The sequence below is a fragment of the Mobula birostris genome, chromosome 2 (assembly GCF_030028105.1).
Source record: "Mobula birostris isolate sMobBir1 chromosome 2, sMobBir1.hap1, whole genome shotgun sequence".
In the NCBI taxonomy this organism is placed as follows: Eukaryota; Metazoa; Chordata; class Chondrichthyes; order Myliobatiformes; family Myliobatidae; genus Mobula; species Mobula birostris.
Window position 1 is genome coordinate 58751778 of NC_092371.1, and position 26584 is coordinate 58778361.

General features: G+C 40.2%; 1 protein-coding gene across 9 annotated transcripts in view; it reads left to right on the top strand.

Moving 5' to 3' along the window:
• kif3b (kinesin family member 3B) overlaps positions 1-26584 on the top strand; it is a 46466-nt gene that overhangs the window by 2082 nt on the left and 17800 nt on the right. For 8 of the 9 annotated variants that reach the window (XR_011882975.1, XM_072241679.1, XM_072241697.1 and 5 more), the window contains exons 2-3: positions 19593-21039; positions 25766-25867. Coding sequence is in view for 8 of the 9 variants with exons in the window: in XM_072241679.1 (XP_072097780.1) it covers positions 19645-21039; positions 25766-25867 (1497 nt within the window). In the remaining variant the exon portion in view is untranslated. Of the gene's footprint in view, positions 1-16213; positions 16267-19592; positions 21040-25765; positions 25868-26584 lie in introns of all 9 variants that reach the window. The other variant, XM_072241687.1, reaches the window with a different exon arrangement.

Sequence of the window (26584 nt, forward strand, 5' to 3'; positions counted from 1 at the left end):
TTGTCAATACTGTCAAAATTCTTCATTGTTCCTAACTTGTTGAAGTAGTGGAATTGTTTTATTTTTATTTCTGGCGTCCCCATGCCTCCATCATTGAAACCGCAGTGAGCAAAACAGTTCTGAATTGTTTTACTGCTGATTTCCTGTCAACTATCAGCAACAAAAATCACTTTTTTGAACAGAAACACACGCAACTGATGCTATTTCAAAACTGTTCACTCTAAGCATAGTGTAGTATCTAATGGCCATACAATTGCATACAACTAACATCAGTTGAAAACTGTTTGCCCGAAAGCTTCTGTCCTAGTTAAGTGACAGTGTCTCCCAAATAAATGAAAGGAGTCACATCCATTTTCTCAATTTTTGTTCTTTAAGAATTGTCCCAAATAAATGGTTGCCCTGATTAAATGATGGCCTAATTAACTGGAAGCCACAGGACTTCAATAAAGAAAATATTTAGAAACTCAATAAAAAAAGGCTTTACAATTCTAATTCTATCCAGTGAAATTAAGAGTTTATTGTTAACCTTCTGATTGGTGCAACAAAGCAAGTAGACACCAAATTCTCACTTCCATTTTAATAACTTGGAACAGCAATCCCTGCAATAGGGCTTTTTGAGTAATATAAATTCAGCCTTGGAGAACTCAGAAATTACTACCCAAAAGGTTTGTTGTATAGAATAAAACTCACTCTCACTGAATTTATCTAGGGAAAAAATAAATACATGTTTGCTTGAATGCTGTTTCTCATTGCATGCACAGAAGAAATGGGAGAGCAGTGTGTTGGAGGTGCAAAGAAGGGCTTTGCTTTATCAAAAATCATGATAGGTAAACCTGTTCTTTACACTCCCATCAGAAATGGCCTCCCATAACATGGGGATTATCTGTACTTGTTTCTGTAGCAATCGGCAATATAAGCACAAAATCCACAGAGTCCATTTCTATTGAATTTGTATTTTGCAGATTTCAGGGTATTTATTGAGTAAATTCCTGTCCCTTGTGAATACAGTATATTTGAGATGCTGGATACGTTTATAATCTGATCCGTTTTCTTTATTATCTCTTGTTCACTGCACCATAATTTGGGTCTGGATGTTCTGATATTTTTTCATTTTAGTCTGTCCTTTTAGCTTTTCTTCCACCCTTATTTATGACTAGAAATTATTTTCTGAGATGGCTTGAGCAATTTAATTTAAAGAAATATAATAGCTTAATTTAGGTTTAATTTCTTCAATCTGTAAATACATAATTACATAAAGGCATAGCAAAAGGGCCAGTAATATCCTACCCACCCTGCTCATGGACTGTGTCCCATTCCCATCAAGCCGGAAGCTACTTGACATTCAGGCCAGAACCATCAGGTTCAAAATCAGTTACTTTCCCTAAGCAGTAAGGCTCTACCCACTACCCCCACCACCGCTACTTTTATCATTTCCCATCAGTCACCTTATGTGCAGACTCTCCTGTGCCTTGTGCACATACAATCTATCTATTTATATAGGCTACCTTAAGTATTTATATTTATTGTGTTCTTTATCTTCTTGTGTTTTTTTTTGTGCTGCCTCAGATCTGGACTAACAATTATTTTGTTTGCCTTTACACTTGTGTAATGGAAATGACATTAAACAATCTTGAATCTTGAAACATGATTCAATGCCATGTGGATGGTAGAAATGTTTTCTGAAGTATATGTTGAGTTCTGCTTGAATATGCCTTGAATGTTTGTCTACTGCTGAAACATTTAAATTAAGTTTAAGAATAGGAGAAGATACCATCCCATTCTTCCCTTTATACGAGAACATAAGAAATGTAAGTTCTTGTGGCTGCTCCTCCCCTCAAAATGATGGTGGTTGATTTTTCACCCCAGTGCTGCTCTTGATCTCAGTCTTCAAAATACTCAGTCCCTGAACTCCACAGCCATCCCGAGAGGTCAAATACAGCATTTCCTTCTATTTTGGATGAAGATATTTTTAGCAGGTTCTGATATTTCTTGTTTTTATAATCTCTTAACAATTTGTGAGGCTATGAAACATACCTAGCATGGCAGACTGTACAAATTTAATAAGAAAAACTGAGCCAAAATGACTCAAAATGGCCAGTTCTGATCTGGACAGAAAGAGCAAATTACCCTAAGTTAAAGAATGCATTTGGATTCTGAAAGCTGCAGTGTACCTGGGTAGAAGATGAGGTATTGTTCCACAACCTTATGTTGGGTCTTTCTTTAATATAGATGAAACCCCTTTTTACTGGGCGCCTGCAGAGATGTGGCTTGTTGGTTCCTCTCTAACAGCCACCAGACTCAGCAGTGGGAAAACCACTTTTCTCAGACTCTGTATGTCTAGGGTTGATATGACATGGGTCCCACCAAAACTGGGAAGTTGGGATGTCTCGCCCAGTTGAACCCCAATCTGTGAATACTGTGTAACTACTGCCCCCATGCAGTCACAATTAAACCATTAGTAAAGAAAGAAGAAAACAAAAAGGCCCATCATAATTAGAACAGTCAAATGTGCACAGGTTGGATCAAAAATTTTCCAAAAGCTGATGTGTCTCATGTACTCACGGCACCATCTATTCACTGATCACTGGTAGGATTTCCCCTCTTGGACTCCATTGTATTGTGTATTCCCATGGGATCGAAAACTATGCCCGGTTCTCTTGAGCTTCTTCTCTTTCCATCTCCCACTGATAAGACCTCGACCCACCTTAGTGTCTGTCACAAAACCTCACAGCCCCTTATCTTTACCATTAACCCAAACACTGCCAGCAGAACACACTGCTTTTACAGAAAGCCATTAAATGAAATACCCTACAACATTAGCAGTAAAATCTTAACCAGGGTGTTACATAGAGAAATGTGTTGAGGTACAGTCCAGACCCTTCAGCCCATGAAGATATGCCGATCTTTTATCCTGCTCTAAGATCAATCTAACATTTCTCTCCCACATAGCTCTCCAATTTTCTTTCATCCATGTGCCTATCTCAGAGACCCTTAAATGTCCTTAATGTGTTTGTCTCTACTACAACCCCTGACAGTGCATTCCACACACTTACAGTGTAAAAAAATACTTCAGACATCCCCTTATACTTACTTTCCTCCAGTCACCTTAAAATTATGACCCCTTGTATTAGCCACTTCCACTCTGCGAAAGGGGCACTGGCTGACCACTATTTCTATGCCTCTTATCATCTTACACACCTCTGTCAATTCATCTCTCATCCTCCTTTGCTCCACTGAAGAAAGCCCAAGCTCAATCAATCTTTCCTCATAAGATATTTGCTTTAATCCAGGTGGCATCTGGTAAATCTCTGGACCTTCTCTAAAGCATCCAAATCCTTCCTATAAGGATGTTAACAGTGCGAGTTGAATGTCTTACCAAAATCCTTCATCAATTTGTCTTGTCCTTATCTCGAAGAATTCGATGAGGCTCATGAAGCAATATCTGCTCCGCACAAAACCATTCTCATTATCCCTCATCAGATGATGCTTCTCTAAATGCTCATAAAGCTTGTCTTTAAGAACCTTCTCCAATAATCTGCCCATCATTGATGTAAGACTCTCTGGTCTATACTTTCCCAGGATTACTTCCATTACCTTTCTTGACAAAAGAGTAACATTTGCCAACCTCCAATCTTCTGGTGCTACTTCTGTGGCCAGTGAGGATGCAAAGATCATCACCAAAAGTGCAGCAATCTTGTCCTTTGTTTCCCATAAGTTCAGAAACAAAGGTTCTGAACTTAAAGAGGGGTAACTTTGAAGGTATGAGACGTGAATTAGCTAAGATAGACTGGCAAATGACACTTAAAGGATTGACGGTGGATATGCAATGGCAAGCATTTAAAGGTTGCATGGATGAACTACAACAATTGTTCATCCCAGTTTGGCAAAAGAATAAATCAAGGAAGGTAGTGCACCCGTGGCTGACAAGAGAAATTAGGGAGTATCAATTCCAAGGAAGAAGCATGCAAATTAGCCAGAGAAAGTGGCTCACCTGAGGACTGGGAGAAATTCAGAGTTCAGCAGAGGAGGACAAAGGGCTTAATTAGGAAGGGGAAAGAAGATTATGAGAGAAAACTGGCAGGGAACATAAAAACGGACTGTAAAAGCTTTTATAGATATGTAAAAAGGAAAAGACTGGTAAAGACAAATGTAGGTCCCCTGCAGGCAGAAACAGGTGAATTGATTATGGGGAGCAAGGACATGGCAGACCAATTGAATAATTACTTTGGTTCTGTCTTCACTAAGGAGGACATAAATAATCTTCCAGAAATAGTAGGGGACAGAGGGTCCAATGAGATGGAGGAACTGAGCGAAATACATGTTAGTAGGGAAATGGTGTTAGGTAAATTGAAGGGATTGAAGGCAGATAAATCCCCAGGGCCAGATGGTCTGCATCCTAGAGTGCTTAAGGAAGTAGCCCAAGAAATAGTGGATGCATTAGTGATAATTTTTTCAAAACTCGTTAGATTCTGGACTAGTTCCTGAGGATTGGAGGGTGGCTAATGTAACTCCACTTTTTAAAAAAGGAGGGAGAGAGAAACCGGGGAATTAGACCTGTTAGCCTAACGTCGGTGGTGGGGAAACTGCTGGAGTCAGTTATCAAGGATGTGATAACAGCACATTTGGAAAGCGGTGAAATGATCGGACAAAGTCAGCATGGATTTGTGAAAGGAAAATCATGTCTGACGAATCTCATAGAATTTTTTGAGGATGTAACTAGTAGAGTGGATAGGGGAGAACCAGTGGATGTGGTATATTTGGATTTTCAAAAGGCTTTTGACAAGGTCCCACACAGGAGATTAGTGTGCAAACTTAAAGCACATGGTATTGGGGGTAAGGTATTGGTGTGGGTGGAGAATTGGTTAGCAGACAGGAAGCAAAGAGTGGGAATAAACGGAACCTTTTCAGAATGGCAGGCGGTGACTAGTGGGGTACCGCAAGGCTCAGTTCTGGGACCCCAGTTGTTTACAATATATATTAATGACTTGGATGAGGGAATTAAATGCAGCATCTCCAAGTTTGCGGATGACACGAAGCTGAGTGGCAGTGTTAGCTGTGAGGAGGATGCTAAGAGGATGCAGGGTGACTTGGATAGGTTGGGTGAGTGGGCAAGTTCATGGCAGATGCAATTTAATGTGGATAAATGTGAAGTTATCCACTTTGGTGGCAAAAATAGGAAAACAGATTATTATCTGAATGGTGGCCGATTAGGAAAAGGGGAGGTGCAACGAGACCTGGGTGTCATTATACACCAGTCATTGAAAGTGGGCATGCAGGTACAGCAGGCGGTGAAAAAGGCGAATGGTATGCTGGCATTTATAGCGAGAGGATTTGAGTACAGGAGCAGGGAGGTACTACTGCAGTTGTACAAGGCCTTGGTGAGACCACACCTGGAGTATTGTGTGCAGTTTTGGTCCCCTAATCTGAGGAAAGACATCCTTGCCATAGAGGGAGTACAAAGAAGGTTCACCAGATTGATTCCTGGGATGGCAGGACTTTCATATGAAGAGAGACTGGATGAACTGGGCTTGTACTCGTTGGAAGTTAGAAGATTGAGGGGGGGATCTGATTGAAACGTATAAGATCCTAAAGGGGTTGGACAGGCTAGATGCAGGAAGATTATTCCCGATGTTGGGGAAGTCCAGAACGAGGGGCCACAGTTTGAGGATAGAGGGGAAGCCTTTTAGGACCGAGATTAGGAAAAACTTCTTCACATAGAGAGTGGTGAATCTGTGGAATTCTCTGCCACAAGAAACAGTTGAGGCCAGTTCATTGGCTATATTTAAGAGGGAGTTAGATATGGTCCTTGTGGCTATGGGGGTCAGGGGGTATGGAGGGAAGGCTGGGGCAGGGTTCTGAGTTGGATGATCAGCCATGATCATAATGAATGGCAGTGCAGGCTCGAAGGGCCGAATGGCCTACTCCTGCACCTATTTTCTATGTTTCTATAATGACCTGGAGTATATTTCCATCCAGCCCCAGGAACTTATCTATCCTAAACACAAAATAATCTGCAGATGCTGGGGTCAAAGCAACACTCACAACACGCTGGAGGAACTCAGTAGGTCGGGCAGCAACCGTGGAGAAGATCAGTCGACATTTCGGACCCGAATCCTTCGTCAGGACTGTAGAGGGAAGGGGCAGAGGCCCTATAAAGGTGGGGGGAGGGTGGGAAGGAGAAGGCTGGTAGGTTCCAGGTGAAAAACCAGTAAGGGGAAAGATAAAGGAGTGGGGGAGGGGAAGCAGGGAGGTGATAGGCAGGAGAGGTGAAGAAGGAATAGGGGAAAACACAATGGGTAGTACAAGGAGGCGGAACCATGAGGGAGGTGATATGCAGCTGGAGGAGGGGGCAGAGTGACATAGGGTTAGAGGAAGGGAGGGAGAGGGAATTACCGGAAGTTAGAGAATTCTATGTTCATACCAAGGGGCTGGAGACTACCTAGATGGTATATGAGGTGTTGCTCCTTCAACCTGAGTTTAGCCTCATCATGGCAGTAGAGGAGGCCATGCATGGACATATCTGAATGGGAGTGGGAAGCAGAGTTGAAGTGGGTGGCTACTGGGAGATCCTGTCTGTTTTGGCGGACGGAGCGGAAGTGCTCGACAAAGTGGTCCCCCAATCTGCGTCGGGTTTCACCGATGTAGAGGAGGCCGCACCGGGAGCACTGGATGCAATAGATGACCCCAACAGACTTACAAGTGAAGTCTTGCTTCACTTGGAAGGACTGTTTGGGGCCCTGAATGGTGGCAAGAGAGGAGGTGTAGGGACAGGTGTAGCACTTGCGCTTACGGGAATAAGTGCCGGGTGGGAGATCTGTGGGGAGGGACGTGCGGACCAGGGAGTCGCGGAGGGACTGATCCCTGCAGAAAGCAGAGGGGGTGGAGAGGGAAAGATGTGCTTAGTGGTGGGGTCCTGTTGAAGTTGGCGGAAGTTGCAGAGGATAATGTGCTGGATCCGGAGGCTGGTGGGGTGGTGGGTGAGGACAAGGGGAACTCTGTCTCTGTTGTGGTGGCGGGAGGATAGGGTGAGGGCCGAAGTGCGGGAAATGGAGGAGGTGCGGGTGAGGGCATCATTGATGACAGCAGAAGGGAAACCACGATCCTTAAAGAAAGAGGACATTTGAGATGTCCTGGAACGGAAAACCTTATCCTCGGAGCAGATGCGGCGGAGACGGAGGAACTGGGAATAGGGAATGGCATTTTTGCATGTGGCGGGGTGGGAAGAGGTATAGTTGAGGTTGTTATGAGAGTCAGTGGGCTTGTAGAAGATGTTAGTGGACAGTCTGTCTCCAGAGATGGAGACCGAGAGATCGAGGAAGGGGAGAGAAGTGTCTGAGATAGACCAAGTGAATTTCAGGGCTGGGTGGAAGTTTGAAGTAAAGTCGATGAAATTGACAAGCTCAGCATGGGTGCAGGAAGCAGCATCAATGTACCGAAGGAAAAGTTGGGGAGCAGTACCAGAATAGGTTTGGAGCACAGGCTGTTCCATGTAACCAACAAAGAGGCTGGCATGATGAGGCTAAACTCAGGTTGGAGGAGCAACACCTCATATACAGTCTAGGTAGTCTCCAGCCCGTTAGTATGAACATAGAATTCTCCAACTTCCGGTAATTCCCTCCCCCTCCTTTCCTCCATCCCTATGTCACTCTGCCCCTCCCCCCAACTCTCTATCACCTTCCTCATGGTTCCACCTCCTTCTACTACCCATTGTGTTTTCCCCTATTCCTCCTTCACCTTTCCTGCCTATCACCTCCCTGCTTCCCCTCCCCCACCCCTTTATCTTTCCCCTTACTGGTTTTTCACCTGGAACCTACCAGCCGCCTCCTTCCCACCCTCCCCCCACCTTCCTTATAGGGCCTCTGCTCCTTCCCTCTACAGTCCTGACGAAGGGTTCCAGTCCGAAACGTCGACCAATCTTTTCCATGGATGCTGCCCGACCTGCTGAGTTCCTCCAGCGTGTTGTAAGTGTGACTTATCTATCCTAATGTTTTTCAAAAGTTCCAGCACATCCTTGTTCTTAACATTGGCATGTTGTAGCATGTTCTACACTGTCCTCACATTCATCAAGGTCCCTCACACTGGTGAATATGGAAGCAAAGTATTCACTAAGGACTTTCTCCGAGTCCAGGCTTATGTTTCCTCTTTTATCCCTGATCAGTCCCAAGCTCATTCTAGTCATCCTCCTGTGCCTCACCAATGTGCAGTATGCCTTGGGGGTTTTTCTTGATCCTACTCATCAAGGCCTTCTCATGTTCCCTTCTAGCTCTTCGTAGTTCCTTTCTGCCTGCCTTTTAACTCTCAGGAGCTCTGTCTGATTCTTACTTTGTAAACCTTAACAAACAAGAGAAAATCTGCAGAGGCTGGAAATCCAAGCAACACACACACAATGCTGGAGAAACTCAGCAACTGAGGTAACATCTATGGAAAAGGGTATAGTCAATGTTTTGGGCCAAGATAGTGAGCAGTAAAGATGTCAGGAAAGACAGGCAGGTGATGGGGCAAATTTGTAGCCATTGGGATGAGTTGCAGTGAAATCAAAGCGAAAAGTATCAAATACTGGTCTTAAGATGTTGTACTTAAATGCACGCAGCATAAGGAATAAGGTGGATGATCTTGTCATACAGCTACAGATTGGCAGGTATGATATTGTGGCCATCACTGAGACCTGGCTAAAGGATGCATGTCTCTGGGAGCTGAACGTCCAAAGATACACGGTGTATCGGAAGGATAGGAAGGTAGGCAGAGGGGGAGGTGTGGCTTTATTGGTAAGAAATGATATTAAATCATTAGAAAGAGGTGATATAGGATCGGAAGATGCAGAATCTTTATGGGTTGAGCTAAGAAATAGCAGGGGTAAAAGGACCCTGATGGCAGTTATCAATAGGCCTCCAACAGCTGCAGGGATGTGGACTACAAATTACAACTGGAAATAGAAAAGGCTTGTCAGAAGGGCAGTGTTATGATAATTGTGGGGGATTTTAACATGCGAGTGGATTGGGAAAATCAGGTCGGCACTGGATATAAGAGAGAGAATTTGTAGAATGTCTGCGAGATGGCTTTTTAGAACAGCTTGTTGTTGAGCCCATCAGGGGATCGGCTGTACTGGATTAGGTATTGTGTAATGAACCGGAAGTGATTAGAGAGATTGAGGTGAAGGAACCCTTAGGAGGCCGTGATCATAACACGATTGAGTTCACTGTGAAATTTGAAAAAGAGAAGCCGAAATCTGATGTGTCGGTATTTCAGTGGAGTAAAGGAAATTACAGTGGTGTGAGAGAGGAACTGGCCAAATTTGACTGGAAAGGGACACTGGCGGGAAAGACAGCAGAACAGCAGTGGCTGGAGTTTATGTGAGAAATGAGGAATGTGCAAGACAGGTATGTTCCAAAAAAGAAGAAATTTTCGAGTGGAAAAAGGATGCAACCGTGGCTGACAAGAGAAGTCAAAGCCAAAGTTAAAGCAAAGGAGAGGGCATACAAGGAAGCAAAAATTAGTGGGAAGACAGAGGATTGGGAAGTTTTTAAAACCTTACAAAAGGAAACCAAGAAAGTCATTAAGAGGGAAAAGATGAACTATGAAAGGAAGCTAGCAAATAATATCAAAGAGGATACTAAAAGCTTTTTCAAGTATATAAAGAGTAAAAGACAGGTGAGAGTAGATATAGGACCGATAGAAAATGATGCTGGAGAAATTGTAATGGGAGATAAGGAGATGGCAGAGGAACTGAATGAGTATTTTGCATCAGTCTTCACTGAGGAAGACAGCAGTATACTGGACACTCAAGGGTGGCAGGGAAGAGGAGTGTACGCAGCCACAATTACGACAGAGAAAGTACTCAGGAAGCTGAATAGTCTAAAGGTAGATAAATCTCTTGGACCAGATGGAATGCACCTGCGTGTTCTGAAGGAAGTAGCTGTGGAGATTGCGGAGACATTAACGATGATCTTTCAAAAGTCGATAGATTCTGGCATGGTTCCGGAGGACTGGAAGATTGCAAGTGTCATTCCGCTATTTAAGAAGGGGGCAAGGAAGCAAAAAGGAAATTACAGACCTGTTAGCTTGACGTCGGTGGTTGGGAAGTTGTTGGAGTCGATTGTCAAAGATGAGGTTACAGAGTACCTGGAGGCATATGACAAGATAGGCAGAACTCAGCATGGATTCCTTAAAGGAAAATCCTGCCTGACAAACCTATTACAATTTTTTGAGGAAATTACAAGTAAGCTAGACAAGGGAGATGCAGTGGATGTTGTATATTTGGATTTTCAGAAGGCCTTTGACAAGGTGCTGCACATGAGGCTACTTAACAAGATAAGAGCCCATGGAATTACGGGAAAGTTACTTACGTGGATAGAGCGTTGGCTGATTGGCAGGAAACAGAGAGTGGGAATAAAGGGATCCTATTCTGGTTGGCTGCCGGTTACCAGTGGTGTCCCACAGGGGTCCGTGTTGGGGCCGCTTCTTTTTATATTGTACATCAACGATTTGGATTATGGAATAGATGGCTTTGTGGCTAAGTTTGCTGATGATACAAAGATTGGTGGAGGGGCCGGTAGTGCTGTGGAAACGGAGAGTCTGCAGAGAGACTTGGATAGATTGGAAGAATGGGCAGAGAAGTGGCAAATGAAGTGTAATGTTGGAAAGTGTATGGTTATGCACTTTGGAAGAAAAAAAATAAACAGGCAGACTATTATTTATATGGGGAAAGAATTCAAAGTTCTGAGATGCAACGGGACTTGGGAGTCCTTGTATAGGATACCCTTAAAGTTAACCTCCAGGTTGAGCCGGTAGTGAAGAAGGCAAATGCAATGTTGGCATTCATTTCTAGAAGAATAGAGTATAGGAGCAGGGATGTGATGTTGAGGCTCTATAAGGCGCTGGTGAGACCTCCCTTGGAGTACTGTGGGCAGTTTTGGTCGTCTTATTTAAGAAAGGATGTGCTGACGTTGGAGAGGGTACAGAGAAGATTCACTAGAATGATTCCGGGAATGAGAGGGTTAACATATGAGGAACGTTTGTCTGCTCTTGGACTGTATTCCTTGGAGTTTAGAAGAATGAGGGGAGACCTCATAGAAACATTTTGAATGTTGAAAGGCATGGACAGAGTGGATGTGGCAAAGTTGTTTCCCATGATGGAGGCTAGTACGACAGGACATGACTTAAGGATTGAAGGGCGCCCATTCAGAACAGAAATGCGAAGAAATTTTTTTAGTCAGAGGGTGGTGAATCTATGGAATTCGTTGCCACGGGTAGCAGTGGAGGCCAAGTCATTGGGTGTATTTAAGGCAGAGATTGATAGGTACCTGAGTAGCCAGGGCATCAAATGTTATGGTGAGAAGGCGGGGGAGTGGGACTAAATGGGAGAATGGATCAGCTCATGATAAAATGGCGGAGCAGACTCGATGGGCCGAATGGCCGACTTCTGCTCCTTTGTCTTATGGTCTAAGATTCCTGATGAAGGGTCTTGGCCCAAAACGGCAACTGTACTCTTTTCCATAGATATTGCCTGTCCTGCTGAGTTCCTCCAGCATTTTCTGTGTGCGTCGTAAACCTTAAATATTCTTCCTTCTTCCTTCTTCCTTTTGGCTAGTTTATCCACTTCTCTTGACAACCATGGTTCCTTCACCTTACCATTCTTTCCCAGCATCACTGGGACAAACCTATCTAGAACCCTGTGCAAGTAGAATGGTAAATTAAAGTGACAGACAACTGTAACCAGGTACTGTGCAAAGTGATTGCTTAATCTGTGTTGGCTTCTACATTGTTGAGGAGGTTGGATTGAGAACACTGAATGTAAGAGTGCAAGTGAATCAGTGCTTCGCCTATAAGGAGTTTTGGTTATTGGATGATAGGAAGGAAAAAAGTGAAAGGGCAGGTGCTGTCTTATGTTGAGATGTTTGATACTTGGTTTTATCTGTCTCAGCCCAGAGAAATATCATCCTTCCATCTTCACTGTAAATTCTTGCAAGAGTTTTGAAAATATCAAATGAACAATTTTCTCCTTGTTATCTTGAGGAGCGTTCATTCCACAGTGGAAAAAGAACAGCACTTTTGAAATGAAAACTTGTTTTGGATGCCTCGTAAACTAAATTAGTAAACAGATTAATTTGTCCAAATCAAATTTGAAGGCTTCTATGTGCTGAACCACTCTCCCATAAGTGCCCATTGCACTGAAAATTTCCTCAAGAAAGCTGATTTATTACTTTCTATCATAAAACAACACAGAAATGGCATTAGCTATGTGGCAAGCTTAACAAGTTTGTGAAAAATTTTGATGTTAACATTCAGAAATGGTCTGGTGTTCTTACTTTTTAATATTACTTTAAACTTTAAAATTAAAACCCATTAGAAAATAAATATATTTAACTCAAAAGAATGTAGTTAACCATATGTAGAAATCTCCTACTTTACAGGCGTTTAATTTATGAATTTCTGCTGAAACATCATTGAGGGCTTGGAGTGCATGTCTTTGATTACTAAGATGTTTTTTTGCTATAATGAATTGCATACCCTTCTCATTACATATACAGTTTTATGTGAATTCTTATAATGCATTTTGCTAGCTGTCTTGATATAGAAAATGTTGTACAGTATTACAAAATATCTCAGGAACACAACTCTTTCATAGGTCAGGCAATGGCTTGACCTCTGTCGTTGATATGGGTGCCACAGTAGCATGGTGCTATTACAACTCGAGGCCTCGGAGTTCAATTCTGGTGTCTTAAGGAGTCCCTGTACGCCCTCCCCGCACATTTTCCCCAGGTGCTTCAGTTTTCCCACAGTCCAAAGACGTACCGGTTAGTAGGTTAATTGATCATTGTAAATTGTCCCATGATTAGGTCAGGTTTAATCAGGATTGCTGGAACACCATGGCTCGAAGTGCTGGAAGAGCCTACTCTGTGCTGTATCACCAAATGAATAGATATTCTTCAATTAAAAATAGGGTCTTCTTTTCCCACAACTGGTCTAAACATGTGGGTTATTCATAAACGTTGTGAAACTGAGAAGTCCCGTATGGGAGCATTGTTGGAAAGTTCATGGTGATCAGCTGTATTGAAGTTCAGCAACATGTGTTTGAGCAAGAGTTATGGAGGTAAATATTAGCAGTTCTGTGTAGAATGCTAGCATACCTGAAACAGATTAGGCCATTGTAGAAGCGTATTTACTTTGTTTGGCAAAATCCTCAAAATTTACTGAGTAAGTTAATCATTAGGGGTTCAGCCACTAGTCTGGACAAGAAAGGGACTTCCACCCTCTGGTGTTGAATGACTCCAGCAAGAAGCTGTATGTATATTTGAAAATGGCTCTTGTCTTGCCTTACTGGGTCGTTAAAATATTGACACTTCAAGTGGTCTCTGAGGTAGAGAAGGATAGCAGGATTCAGGGAGGCACCCCTTATGTGAATCTATACTTTCTGGACATGATGCGAGAAATTTAGATTGGAGAAGTAAGAAATATTTTCTCGCTGACAATTAGATATATTTATTTTAGTGAATAAAGGTGTAAAGCTTGCAATGTTTAATAGTTTCCTATGAAAGTGGAAGAGTAATAAAGAGAAGAGTGAGGGACTTCAAACATTTTGCAAATTGAGTGATCTGAATCCCTGGAGCAATCTTGTTTGTAAAATGAATGGTTGGGCTGAATATGGCTTCAAGTTATTTGAAAGATTCAGGTTATTGCAACCCATAGAAAGAAGGAATAGTAATAATATTAGAGGTTTGCTACAACCATCTGACAATAGCACAATGAAATTGCAGTCTCCTCACTGGTTTTGCCAAAATATCATATTTGTTTAATATCTGAATTGATTTGTGGACATGAATAAATATAATATCCATAAATAATTATTATTAATGCTTAATTTAAAGGAAAATTAAATTTATCGTGTTGATTTATTGAATGAAATTTATGTTGTTAGGGTTCTGAAAGAAATCAGTCCAGAACTCGTACGGACCACAAGGAGATGAGGTAGATTAGAACTGTTTAGGTTTATTTGTTGGAATAGAAAACAGAAGTTGAATTCAGTCACAAGAAAGCAGCTGAATTATATAAAATTGATTTTGTTAATAAAATAAATTATATCAGTGGAAATGACTCAAGATTAGGGTACTTAATTTAACAACTCAACTCAACATTGTTCATAAAGAAAACCAATTTACCTGACCCCTCTGGATTTTAAGTGATTTAAATCTCACATCAATATTTTACATAGGAGATGTGAATGTTGCTGGTAAAGCTAACACTTACTGTCATTCTTTTATTACTCTTCAGAAAATAGTGGGGAGCTAACTTCTTGAATTAGGGCAGTCCTTGAGGTACTTACAAGATGTGGTTGGCTCAGGAAGTCCTATATTTATTTTAGTTAACTTCTATTTAATGAAGGAAAATGGTTATATTTCCAAGACAGGATAGTGTGCCACTCAGAGGTGAATTTGCAGCTTGTGGTCACGTGCCTACTACCCTTGACCTTTAAGTGGATGAGATCATGGTTTTGTGAAGAGCTATTGAAAAAACCCTTTAAGTTATTGAAGTGCATTTTAAGATCATGGACATTGAGCCGTGGGTTTGGAGGGAGATGAAGGGTTTGAATGTAAAGTGTGTGTTAAATAAATGGAGAGTTTAGTCTTTGTTGTTGAACTTCTTAAGCATTGTTGGTGCCATACTCATCCAAGAAGGAAGGAAAGAATTTGTGAACAAATTACACTACATATGCTAGTGATATTAATTCTGATTCTGAATATTTCCTGGCTGTCCATTAAGTCACAAACTTTGGAGAGTTTGGAGGTGAATCACAAGCTGCAGGATGTCTTGCAACAGATACTCACATAGCCATGGTATTTATATGGTTGGTTCAATTACATAGGGCCTCTAGGGTAGAGGATTCAGAGTGTTAATGGTGTTGAATGTCAATGGTGGGAAGTTTAATCGTGGATGTGATAATTATCTGTTTCACCCCGGCCCAACTCTTACCCCATGTTCACTCTTAATGCCCTCTGAAGTTACTTGTAGTTAGAAGTACAGCCAAAAATAAAACCTAACGTAGCATTAAGCTGCCTTGGCATTGACTAGCTCACAATAACCCCAGATCAATTGGTACTGCAAAGTTGGGAGAGTTGTAATACCTTTCAGTGCTTCTTCCATATAAAGCAACAGCTTGGGATGAGTAAAACTGCAAATATTAGCCTGAAAGGGCAGCACAATGGGAGAAAAAAAATATTAGCGTATCTGCCTCAGTTTCCGCACTCATCCCAAAGCTGTGTTTGTAAATTGATAAATCATTCCAGATTACAAAAAAGGAAGCAAAGGGGAAGGTGATGGCTGTGTGTCAGAGAAAATAAGTTGCAGTGGTACACGGGAATAAGGAGAAAAGAATAGGGCTGATGGGATTGCTCCTTTGAGTACCATCCTACACTTAATAGGGGAAATGGCCTCTGTTACGTCATTACATGTTAGCTTAAGCCTGTGTTCCACACTCTCTTACTGTAACAAAAGAAAACATGCTGGAGTATTTGGCAAAGTTGGGGACATCAGATGGGAGAGAGAGCAAAGGCAAAGTTTTAGGCTGATGATATTTCATGAGAACTACAATTTTGTGCCATCTGAGTATGTTGTGATCGTTGATTGAGTATATGGAATACAGTATTGACTTTGGATGGGGCTAGGTGTTGTATTTTGGTTGGTTAGTCCTGAGTATCCAATTCAACTAAGTTGATGTTGAATCATTATTGGGAATAGTATTTGGAAGTTTTATTCAAAGACCTATCAGGTTGCTGTGTGTCTTAGGCAGTAGCTAATTTAGGCAGTGGATGGCATGTGTTACAGGATGGCCAGGATAGAGTTGCCATCCCCGAGATTGCTTCTCTGGGACTTAATAAAACCAACCAGTGTTTATGTCATAACATTTTCTTAGAATGGCATGTATCTTATGTTCTTTCAGCAACCATTTCTGATTTTCTGGCTGTAGCTACTTGTCACTTCCAATCTTCTCGGCCAAGTAGCTCTAACTAATATGATTTTTCTGTGGGAGTGGGTCTAGTCTTTAAAACTCACTTGTGCTGAAAAATGGGATGGTAGTCTATGGTCCAATGAAAGGTTTGCCATTGCATTTTACCAAAAGGAATGCCAAGTAACTGTCACTTCAGCTAAGATAGGGAAGGGATTTATTATAAAATTACTTCCACTTATGGATCACTGAGTCACCCATTACCAATTACAGGAAGAGTGAATGGCTTCATTCTGTCAATATCATTAGATGTAATCACACCAGAGGTAAGTTGATGTGTTAAGTTTTTGATTAATTAGATTCTAGTATTTGATAAATGGGTTTTGCTCAACCAGAATAGTGGTCTGCAGAACCAGATCTTTAAAAAGCAGTGCTTCAAGAAGGCAGTATCCATCATTAAGGACCCTACCATCTGGGAAATACCATCTTCTCATTACTACCATCGAGAGGGAGGTGGAGGAGCCTGAAGACCCATACTCAACGTTTTAGGAAGAGCTTATTCTCCTCTGCCATCAGATTTCTGAACAGTCCATAACACATGAACATTCCCTGTTTTGTACTATGCATTTATTTTTATTGTAACTTATAGTAATTTGTTATTCCTGCACTGTACTGCTGCCACAAAACAACACATTTTTGATTCTAGTATTAATATTCAAAGAAATCTGGGTGTCTTTGTATATTGTTACCCTCAAATGCACTCCCAAAATGAGATATGTTACTGTTGTGTTACATGCTGCTGTACTGGCAGGTTGGGACCAAGAGCCGTGTCCTACCCATTGCTATGTGCTGCTGTACCAGAAACCTGTTGTGAATCAAGTAGTGGAATCAGTGGGTTCAGCATGGCAAGACTGCCTGTGAGGATGCAGTTGAACCTTGGCCAATATAGTATGTGTGGACCATTGCTTGAGACTGGCAACATTCCCTCCATGGAAGACCATGAGTCCATCAGACATAGCAGTAGAATTAAGCCATTCAGCCCATCGAGTCTGCATCGCCGTTCCATCATGGCTGAGTTATTATCCTTTTCAACACAATACCTCTGCCTTCTTGTACCCTTTGATGCCCTTACTAATTAAGAACCTGTCACCCTCTGCTTTAAATATACCCAATGACTTGGCAATGAATTCCACCAATTCACCACCCTCTGGCTAAAGAATTTTCTCCTCATGTCTGTTCTAAAAGGATGTCTTTTTATTTTGAGGCTGTGCCTCTGGTCCTTGGCTTCCTCACTAAAAGAAGCATCCTCTCCACATCTACTGTATTTAGGCCTTTCAATGTTCGATAGGTTTCAGTGAGATCCTTGTCACTCTTCTAAACTCCAGTGAGAACAGGTCCAGAATCATGAAACACTCCTCATGTGTTAACCTTTTCATCCCTGGAATCACTCTTGTGAACTTCCTCTGGGCCCACTTCAATGCCAACAATTTTTTTCTTTGATAATGCTGACATGCTGTGTGTGTGTGTGTGTGTGTGTGTACACGTACGTATGTATGTACACAGACATATGTGAGCACATGAAGCCCAGACTTTTTTTAGTTAAGTCTCTATCATGTAAGAATCTGGTTTATTATCACTGACCTATGCTGTGAAATTTGTTATATTTGCAGTAGCAGTACAGGGAAAGAGATAAAATTACTCTAAATTACAAAATAGTGCAAATGAAGAATAATAAGGTAGTGTCCGTGGGATCAAGGACCATTCAGAAATATGGTGGAAGGGATGAAGCTGCTTCTGAATTGTTGAGTGGTGTGCATTTTCAGGCTCCTGTATCTTTTTCCCAATGGTAGTAATGAGGAGAGGACAGAACAGATGGCGAGGGTCCTAAGTGTGGATGCTATCTTGAAATGACGCATCTTATATGATAAAGTTTAAGGGAATGGGGGATTCTCAGATTCCTGTGAACAATGGGTTAAGTACTGACTATGTCTGTGTATTTTGTGGGTGACTGCAGTGTGTTTGAATACTGTCTCACAGCTGCTTTCTTTGGAGCAAGATGAGGGTTAAAGTTCACCCAGATCCACATAAAATGTCTCTGGGCTTTTCACACCTTTTGATTTTGACAAAAGGCAGTACCTGATGGAAATTAGACAGAACATTCCTTTCTTAATTTAAGCATAAATTTGATGTATGTTCTTATCTTTATAATTAAGTTGTGGCTCCAACAAACCAGGTAGGACATTCCTTTATTTAATTAAGGTGGCTGGAGTGTCTATCAAACTGATTGTTCTTTGTATCATTAGTCCATTGACTTGGTTGGAATGGTTATCAAACTGATTGTTCTTTGTATCATTAGTCCATTGGCTTGGCTGGAATGCTTACCAAACTGATAGTTCTTTTGTATCAGTGGCCTTATAACTCCTAACAATTCTGACATCAGGCAGTGAACTTGTAGAACCGCCGGGAAGATGAGAAAGGTTCTCTCCCTGATGTCGGGTCCAAGTTCACTCGCCGGCTGATCTCGAAGAAATAAACAGGGGAAAAGATAAGTAACGATCTTTTTGTATTGTCATTAATTGATCCAGCAAATTTACGTTTACATGTAGATGTCCTCTATCAGGTAGTGCTGCTCTCCATTTTCTCTTTGTTTGGTTCTCTATCCAGAGATTTTTCCACTTTAAGTAATTCAGTGTTAATAGTGTACAGCTACACTAGGAGGACAGACAGCACAGCTTTCATCACAGCTGATCAGTGGTAATGAAGGAGATTGTATAATCTCTGCAGTCTATGCTCACGTGGAGCAGCCATTCTCGTTTTGAAATAATGGCCTGCACAAACCTTTCTCAGCAGGGTGTTGCCCTGAGCCCCACATTTCAGCAGTAATTTATCGCTGGATGAGAGCCAGTGGAGGGCAGGTGTCCAAAACAAATTCTCAGGATTGCAGTTCACAGCCCAAGTGGATGTTTTAAGTATAAAGGAGAATATGTACCTGTGAGGACTGGAGAACCAAGTGTGCTATAACAAGTACTGAGAGGTAGCACTCAACTTGGTAGGAATGTTCACACTGAATGTCAATATGTAGCTCAGTCTTAAGTGAGGAATTAAGAAAGTTCTTCATGCAGAATGTGTTGAATCTTTGGTATTTTTAATCCTAGAATGCTGTGGAAGCATGGGGTTCAAGTTCATTGAGAACAGATTCAACAAATTTCTGGAAATTGTAGTAGTTGGGTGATGGACAAGAGTGCAGCAAAATGTTTAAACCCTGCTCCACCGTATGTCAAGTTCAAAGCTGATTATCTCCAAGGGCCAAATGGTTTACTCCTACTGTTGTTTCTTATTATTTGTGCAAGTGTTTGTATGCACCTGAATTCAGGTGTGGAATGAATGTTATCCTTCATTACATTATCCTAATATCTCCACTGTTAGAAATGTTGGTCTAAACTTTATATCAATTTCATATGCCCACCATTTGGTCAACAGTAGTAAAGATGAGGAATAAAATGATAGTTATGTCCTTGTATCAGGAATTTAAAAGTTTTAGGTTCTACAGCTTAAACATGTATGTGGGCAAAATCAGGTCATAATGAAGCATTTTGTTGAGTTTTTCCACTGTTTTCTGTATGAGATTCATAAGTGCTAAATCTCTTTACAGGTGCGCATTGGCAAGGACAATTCTTGGAATTTGAATTTCTCCACATCACACAATGTCGAAGTTAAGAAGTTCTGAATCAGTGAAGGTGGTTGTGCGATGCAGGCCAATGAATGAAAAGGAAGTTTCAGGTGGCTACGAAAGGATTGTTCATATAGATGTAAAATTGGGTCAGATTGTAGTGAAAAATCCCAAAGGCAGTCCAAGTGAATTACCTAAGACATTTACATTTGATGCTGTGTATGATCACAATTCTAAACAAGTAGAATTGTATGATGAGACTTTTCGACCTCTTGTGGAATCAGTTCTGTTGGGTTTCAACGGGACAATTTTTGCTTATGGACAAACAGGAACTGGGAAAACTTATACCATGGAGGGAATCCGTTCAGATCCGGAAAGAAGAGGTGTTATCCCAAATTCCTTTGAACACATATTCACACATATATCTCGTTCACAAAATCAGCAGTACTTGGTAAGGGCATCATATTTGGAGATTTACCAGGAGGAAATAAAAGATTTGCTAGCAAAAGATCAAACTAAGAGACTGGAGCTTAAGGAAAGACCAGATACTGGTGTTTATGTCAAAGACCTGTCATCTTTTGTAACAAAAAATGTGAAAGAAATCGAACATGTCATGAACGTTGGCAATCAAAATCGATCTGTTGGTGCCACAAACATGAATGAACATAGCTCGCGTTCCCATGCCATCTTTGTTATAACAGTTGAGTGTAGTGAAGTTGGACTTGATGGAGAGAACCATATTCGTGTTGGAAAGTTGAATTTAGTAGATCTTGCTGGCAGTGAACGACAGGCTAAAACTGGAGCCCAAGGAGACCGGTTAAAAGAAGCAACAAAGATTAACCTTTCTCTCTCAGCGCTGGGTAATGTGATATCTGCACTTGTGGATGGTAAAAGCACTCACATTCCCTACAGGGATTCAAAGCTAACTCGGTTACTTCAGGACTCATTGGGAGGGAATGCCAAAACTGTGATGGTTGCAAATATTGGTCCTGCATCTTATAACTGTGAAGAGACTCTTACAACACTAAGATATGCAAATCGTGCAAAGAACATTAAGAATAAGCCTCGAGTAAATGAAGATCCCAAAGATGCACTTTTGAGGGAGTTCCAAGAAGAGATAGCTCGGCTGAAAGCTCAGCTGGAGAAACGAGGTGTGGGGAAGCGAAAGAAGAAGAATCGCAAGAGGCAGGGAGGTGAAGGGGAGGATGATGTAGAGGAAGATGATGGAGAAGATGATGAAGGGATTAAAAATGAACCTGAATATTGGAGGGCCCAACAGGAAAAGCTGGAGAGAGAGAAGCGAGCCATTTTAGATGACCATAGCTTAGTGGCTGAAGAAAAACAGAAGTTACTGCGTGAAAAGGAGAAAAAGATGGGAGATGTGCGGAGGGAGAGGGAAGCCTCTGAGGCACTTGCTACTAAGATTAAGGTACAGTAATGAATTATTACATGAGATTTTTTGTTTGAAACAACACTTTCGTAAATAATATTTTGAAACTACTAAAAGTCTAGTTAAAATTTAAAAAAAAGTAGATGACATAATGTTGCAATCTTAGTGCATGGTGTACACAATGTTGTTCGGCATACATTGGGTTCAAAACAACTTTATAAATAGCGTGTTTTGAAAAGAATGGATGATGCCGCCTCTCTGTCATCAGCAGGTTATTGAGAAAAGGAGTCAGTATATTGATTTTTTTTCACTCTCATTGTAAATAGGCTTCAAGTCAGATAACACATTGTGATTAGTTTTGCACAGTCAATCTACATAAGGGACTGTGCTAATGAAAATTTTACTCAAAACATTTTTTTTCTAAGTAAGCATTATATACCCATAGGCATACCACCAAGCTATTTTTTTCTGCCTTAAATTTCTACAGCACTCCTCAGTCTGCTGCTGAACAACATAATGAAAATTAAAATGTTGTATGTACATACTAGATGTGGAATAATTAGTCAATGATGAAGTTTGCTGCAAGTGTCTTTGGATGGCTGAACTAACACCTTCATTTATTAGTTTATCTAATCAAATAGGAAGTGGTATCTTAAGGATAATAAATTCCTGACTCTTAAAGGAATGCATTTAGTATAAACATGGTCTTTACTGGGATGCTTACTTAGGAACTTCAACAGTCTTATTTAAACAGAAGATCTTAATGGCCAATTATTCGAGAGACTCTATGGCAGTTGAACCTGATGGTTAGTTTCAAATGTTCATGTTATTTTGGAACAGGTCAACAGTTTAACTCCATTTTGTGTAGTTGAACTTAAATTCAATTCTCCATTTTAGATGTTTCCTGCACAAACCTTAAAGACAAACTTTAGGATGTTTGTGGTGTAGAAAGGAGCAGCATTATCTCCACTTCTGTATTTTTCAATTTCGTGACAATATGTAATGTAGATTTCATTAAATAATTTAATATATTAATCAGTACTACTAAAGGGGCTGGCATAACCTCCACAGTAATTTCTTCTGGAAAAATTGCACCAGAAACTTCAATCTTTTTTTTATTACAAATGGCTTTGGTTTGTTTTGGTGTGCTGTGCATTTCCGACATAAAGACATTAGAATAGTTTAGCACAGGAACAGGCCCTTCAGCCCATGATGTTGTGCTGAAGTAATTAAGCTAATGATATCGAATCCCTTTTTAGACCATAAGACATAGGAGCAGAATTAGACCATTTGGCCCATCAAGTTTGCTCCGCCATTCAATCTTGGCTGATCCTTTTTTTAAATCTCCTCCTCAACCCCAGTTCCCAGCCTTCTCCCTATAACCTTTGTTGTCATGTCCAATCAAGAACCTATCAATCTCTGCCTTAACTACACCCAATGACCTGGCCTCCACAACTGCATGTGGCAACAAATTCCACAAATTCACTACCCTTTGGCTGAAGAAGTTTCTCCGCATCTGTGTTTGGAAAGGGCGCCCCTCTATCCTGAGGCTATACCCTCTTGTCCTAGATTGTGTGTTTTGTAATGAACTGGAGGCAATTAGGGAGCTTAAGGTAAAAGAATCCAGTGATCACAATACAATTATGTACAACTTGAAATTTGATAGGGAGAAAGTAAAGTCTAATGTAGCAGTATTTCAGTGGAGTAAGGGAAGTTACAGTGGTATGAGAGAGGAGTTGACCACTGTAAATTGGAAAGAGCTGCTGGCAAGAATGTCTGCAGAGCAGCAATGGTGCATTTTTGGGAAAAATGAGGAAGGTGCAAGACATGTGTATTCCAAACATGAAGAAATCCTCAAATGGTTAAATAGTACAACTGTGGCTGACAATGGAAGTCAAAGCTATTGTAAAAGCAAAAGAAAGAGCATACAACAAAGCAAAAATTAGTAGAAAGATAGAGGATTGGGACATTTTAAAAAAACCTGCGGAGAGTAACTAAAATAATCATTAGAAGGGAAAAGATGAAATGTGAAAGCAAGCTAGCAAATAATATCAAACTGGATAGTAAACGTTTTTTTCAAGTATGTTAAAAATAAAAGAGAAGTGAGAGTGGATATAGGACCACTATAAAATGAGGCAGGAGAAATAATAATGGGGGACAAGGAGATGGCTAAATGAGTATTATGCATCAGTCTTCACTGTGGAAGACACTAGCAGTTTGCCTGATGTTGTAGTGTGTGAAGGAAGAGAAGTGGGTGCAGTTACTATTACAAGAGAGAAGATACTCAAAAAGCTGAAAGACCAAAAGGTACATAAGTCACCCGGACCAGAGGAACTGCAATCTAGGGTTCTGAAAGAGGTAGCGTTAGAGATCGTGGTGGCATTAGAAATGATCTTTTAACTATGATCTATTAACTATGTATTTTCCCATTACATTTGATCTCACAAAGTGCAACACCTCACATTTCACTCTTAAATATTATTCATTTGATTATTGAATATTGGCGATCAGCAGTTAAATTCTGGCACAGCCTGTAGACCCTACACCTCTTGAATGAAAAAAAAATTGTATCTGTGCTTCTGACAAACAAGAAAATCTACAGATGCTCAAAATCCAAGTAACATACACAAAATGCTGGAGGAACTCAGCAGGCCAGGCAGCATCTATGGGAAAAGAGTACAGTTGACGCTTTGGGCCGAGACCTTTCATTAGGACTGGCCTGCTGAGTCTCTCCAGCATTTTGTGAATTGTACTTGTGTTTCTTTTTTCTTTGACTAATTAAATCCCTTTAATATGATTTCTATTTCTCATCACTGCCAAGTATGGAAACTGATCCAAGACATATGGCATTTTGTTCACAATGATGGTATTTGTCATGCAGTCCCCCATTCCTCTTGATCTTTCTGATAATTTTGCCTAATAATGACTTTATATTTTTCTCAGATTCCTGACCTGTGTACTACAATCTGCAAGTTCTCTTTCTACCTGATTTTTTAACTTTAAGATATGGTTTGGAAATCTGTTGTGTACATCTATTGTTCGCATGATGTGTGTTTTTTTCCATCTATCTGCTCAGTGGTTATGGTCTTTTTTTAAAAATTGGGTTCTTCGGGCTTCTTTCTTTGTGGCTGCCTGTAAGCAAACAAATCTTAAGATGATGTATAATTTATGCATGCTTTGATAATAAATGTACTTTGATATGGTGGAGGGGATAGCATCATTGTGTTCAATGAGTAATGATTTGGAGATCTGGGGAATCTAGATTCGGTCAACTTATTTAAATTTGATTTTTAAAGAGTGCATTGGGATTATAGTAAAATCCTAGCTAGTTCATTAATATCTTGGAGGAAATCTTTCCTTAACTGGTCAAAATCTAAAGTGATAAGTGACTGACTTTTAATTGCAAGGTGAAATAGGATGTTAGGGATTCTGTTCAAGAAAAACTTTGAATGGGCGATAAATGTTGATCTTTCTGATGATGCTCCCTTCTGTGAATGAACGTAAGTAAATAACAGTAATTTTAAAAATGGTGCATCCTCCACTTGCAGATGTAGTGAGTGAGGCATGAATTCATTATGTATGTATGTTCAATGGAAAATTATTTTAAAATAGATCATTGTGGATGGCTTATAACATGAAGACAATGATCATATCACCTTTTCTCAATTCTGTTTACCCTTATAATAATAAGAATGGACATTGTGTAGGGGATTGCCTGGGTTTCCTTTGGGTGCTCTAGTTTCCTCCCACAGGACAACAAACTGGTTAGTAGATGAATCGGTCATTATAAATTAGTAGATTAACTGGTCATTATAAATTGTCTTGTGATTCGGATAGTGTTAAATCGGTGGGTTGCTGGGCGGTGTGGCTCATTGGACCAGCAGGGCCTGTTGTGCGCTGTATCTCTGAAGAAATAAATAAAAATCTGCAGCTGGAGACAACACTTCGAGGAAATGAGTAGGTAGAAAATGTGTTTGAGTAAATGTTAACATTTGGAAAGTTCACTAGCAAAGTATTATTAAGATAATTTGTAAGCTCCTGAGAAATGATAAGAAAAATGAAGACATAAATAGACCAACCACAAAGTTATAGAATCATGTTAGCTAAACATCCCAAATTGATTTTCTTAATGCTACTGAATATATTGCTCTCTCCTTACAAAGCTGTGTGCCAATTGCTTTTGGTCTTGTTGTCAGGCTGGGAAATCTACAAAATTTATGAATTAGAGGATTAAACCCTCTGTTGCTTAAGGTGGAAAAACAAGCAGTTTAAATGTGTTGTGGTTTCATCACAGATTGCAATGAAAATTAAGTAAATATAGTCAATTAAAAATATTGTGATTCTAAACTATTTATTTCCTTAAAAAAATAACTTAATGATATACACTGAATTGCAGTAATCATTTCTAATGACAAAGGGTCCTTTTCGTGAGTTGGAGTTGCAGCTGACTAAATGATGTCGAAAAGTTGAGGGTTTCCTGATTAGAGCTGAACTCAACATTACTTTGTGCAACCATTTAAAATTAAATCTTAAAAATTTATATTCAGCACAATTAGGATGAAAGCTTTACAGTGTTAACCAAACATATTAAAATACTTTAGAATTACTTTCAGATTGCAGGCAAATACATGATTGTTATTTACTTTCAAATTACTTAAACTAAACTATTTTAGGTATTTAATAGGTAGTAATCATCTCAGAAAATTTGTCAATGTCTTAAATGATTCCATATGTTAAGTAATTGAATTACAATCTGATTTACCAGGCTATGGAAAGCAAACTTTTAGTTGGAGGGAAAAATATCGTCGATCACACAAATGAACAGCAGAAGGTTCTGGAACAGAGACGTCAAGAAATTGCAGAGCAGGTAACTCTGGAATTTGAACAGGAAATATAAAATATTTTGAAGTTGCAGGTGGAGTAGACATTGGCATAAAGGGTTCAGAGTTATTTGCTTCAATATTTTTACGCAACAAGAATATATAAGATTATCCTTTCATTGACTTGCAGCATTCTGTTTTTCCCAGTTGTAGATTTTATTGTATTACTGTTTGCTCAGATGAAGGTAAAATAGTCTAAAATTGGATTTTATAACTCTGGTAGAATTGGTGTGAGCCATGGTTTATTAGATTATACAAAATAAACAATATTGCATGGTATAGGAATATCATTGATAAGCTGCATAAGAATCTGAACCAAAAATGCACCTTTATAAAGTTTTCTGATATTCAAAGCTAGAACCACCTATCTTATCTGATCTTCTATGAGCTACAAACAGATTGATCATTAGTGTGTTGCTCTTGTGAAACTAAGCTACTTGAAACAATATACCACATTTATGTTCTAAATAAGGCATATTGTGTGTCAATATTTTTCAGTCATTATCGTGTTTTTATAATTATTGAAAATCACATGCCTGGCAAGATTGCATCATGCTGATAGGGCAAGTCGGATTGTTGCTTTAAAAGAAATTTTCTGCTAATAAAATAAAGTTGTTCTGTTATGACAGAGGTAGACTGAAGCTGCCAATTGGCTCCTTTCCAAATTGATCATTTCCAACAGTGCGTTGATCTTTTGTTTTCTC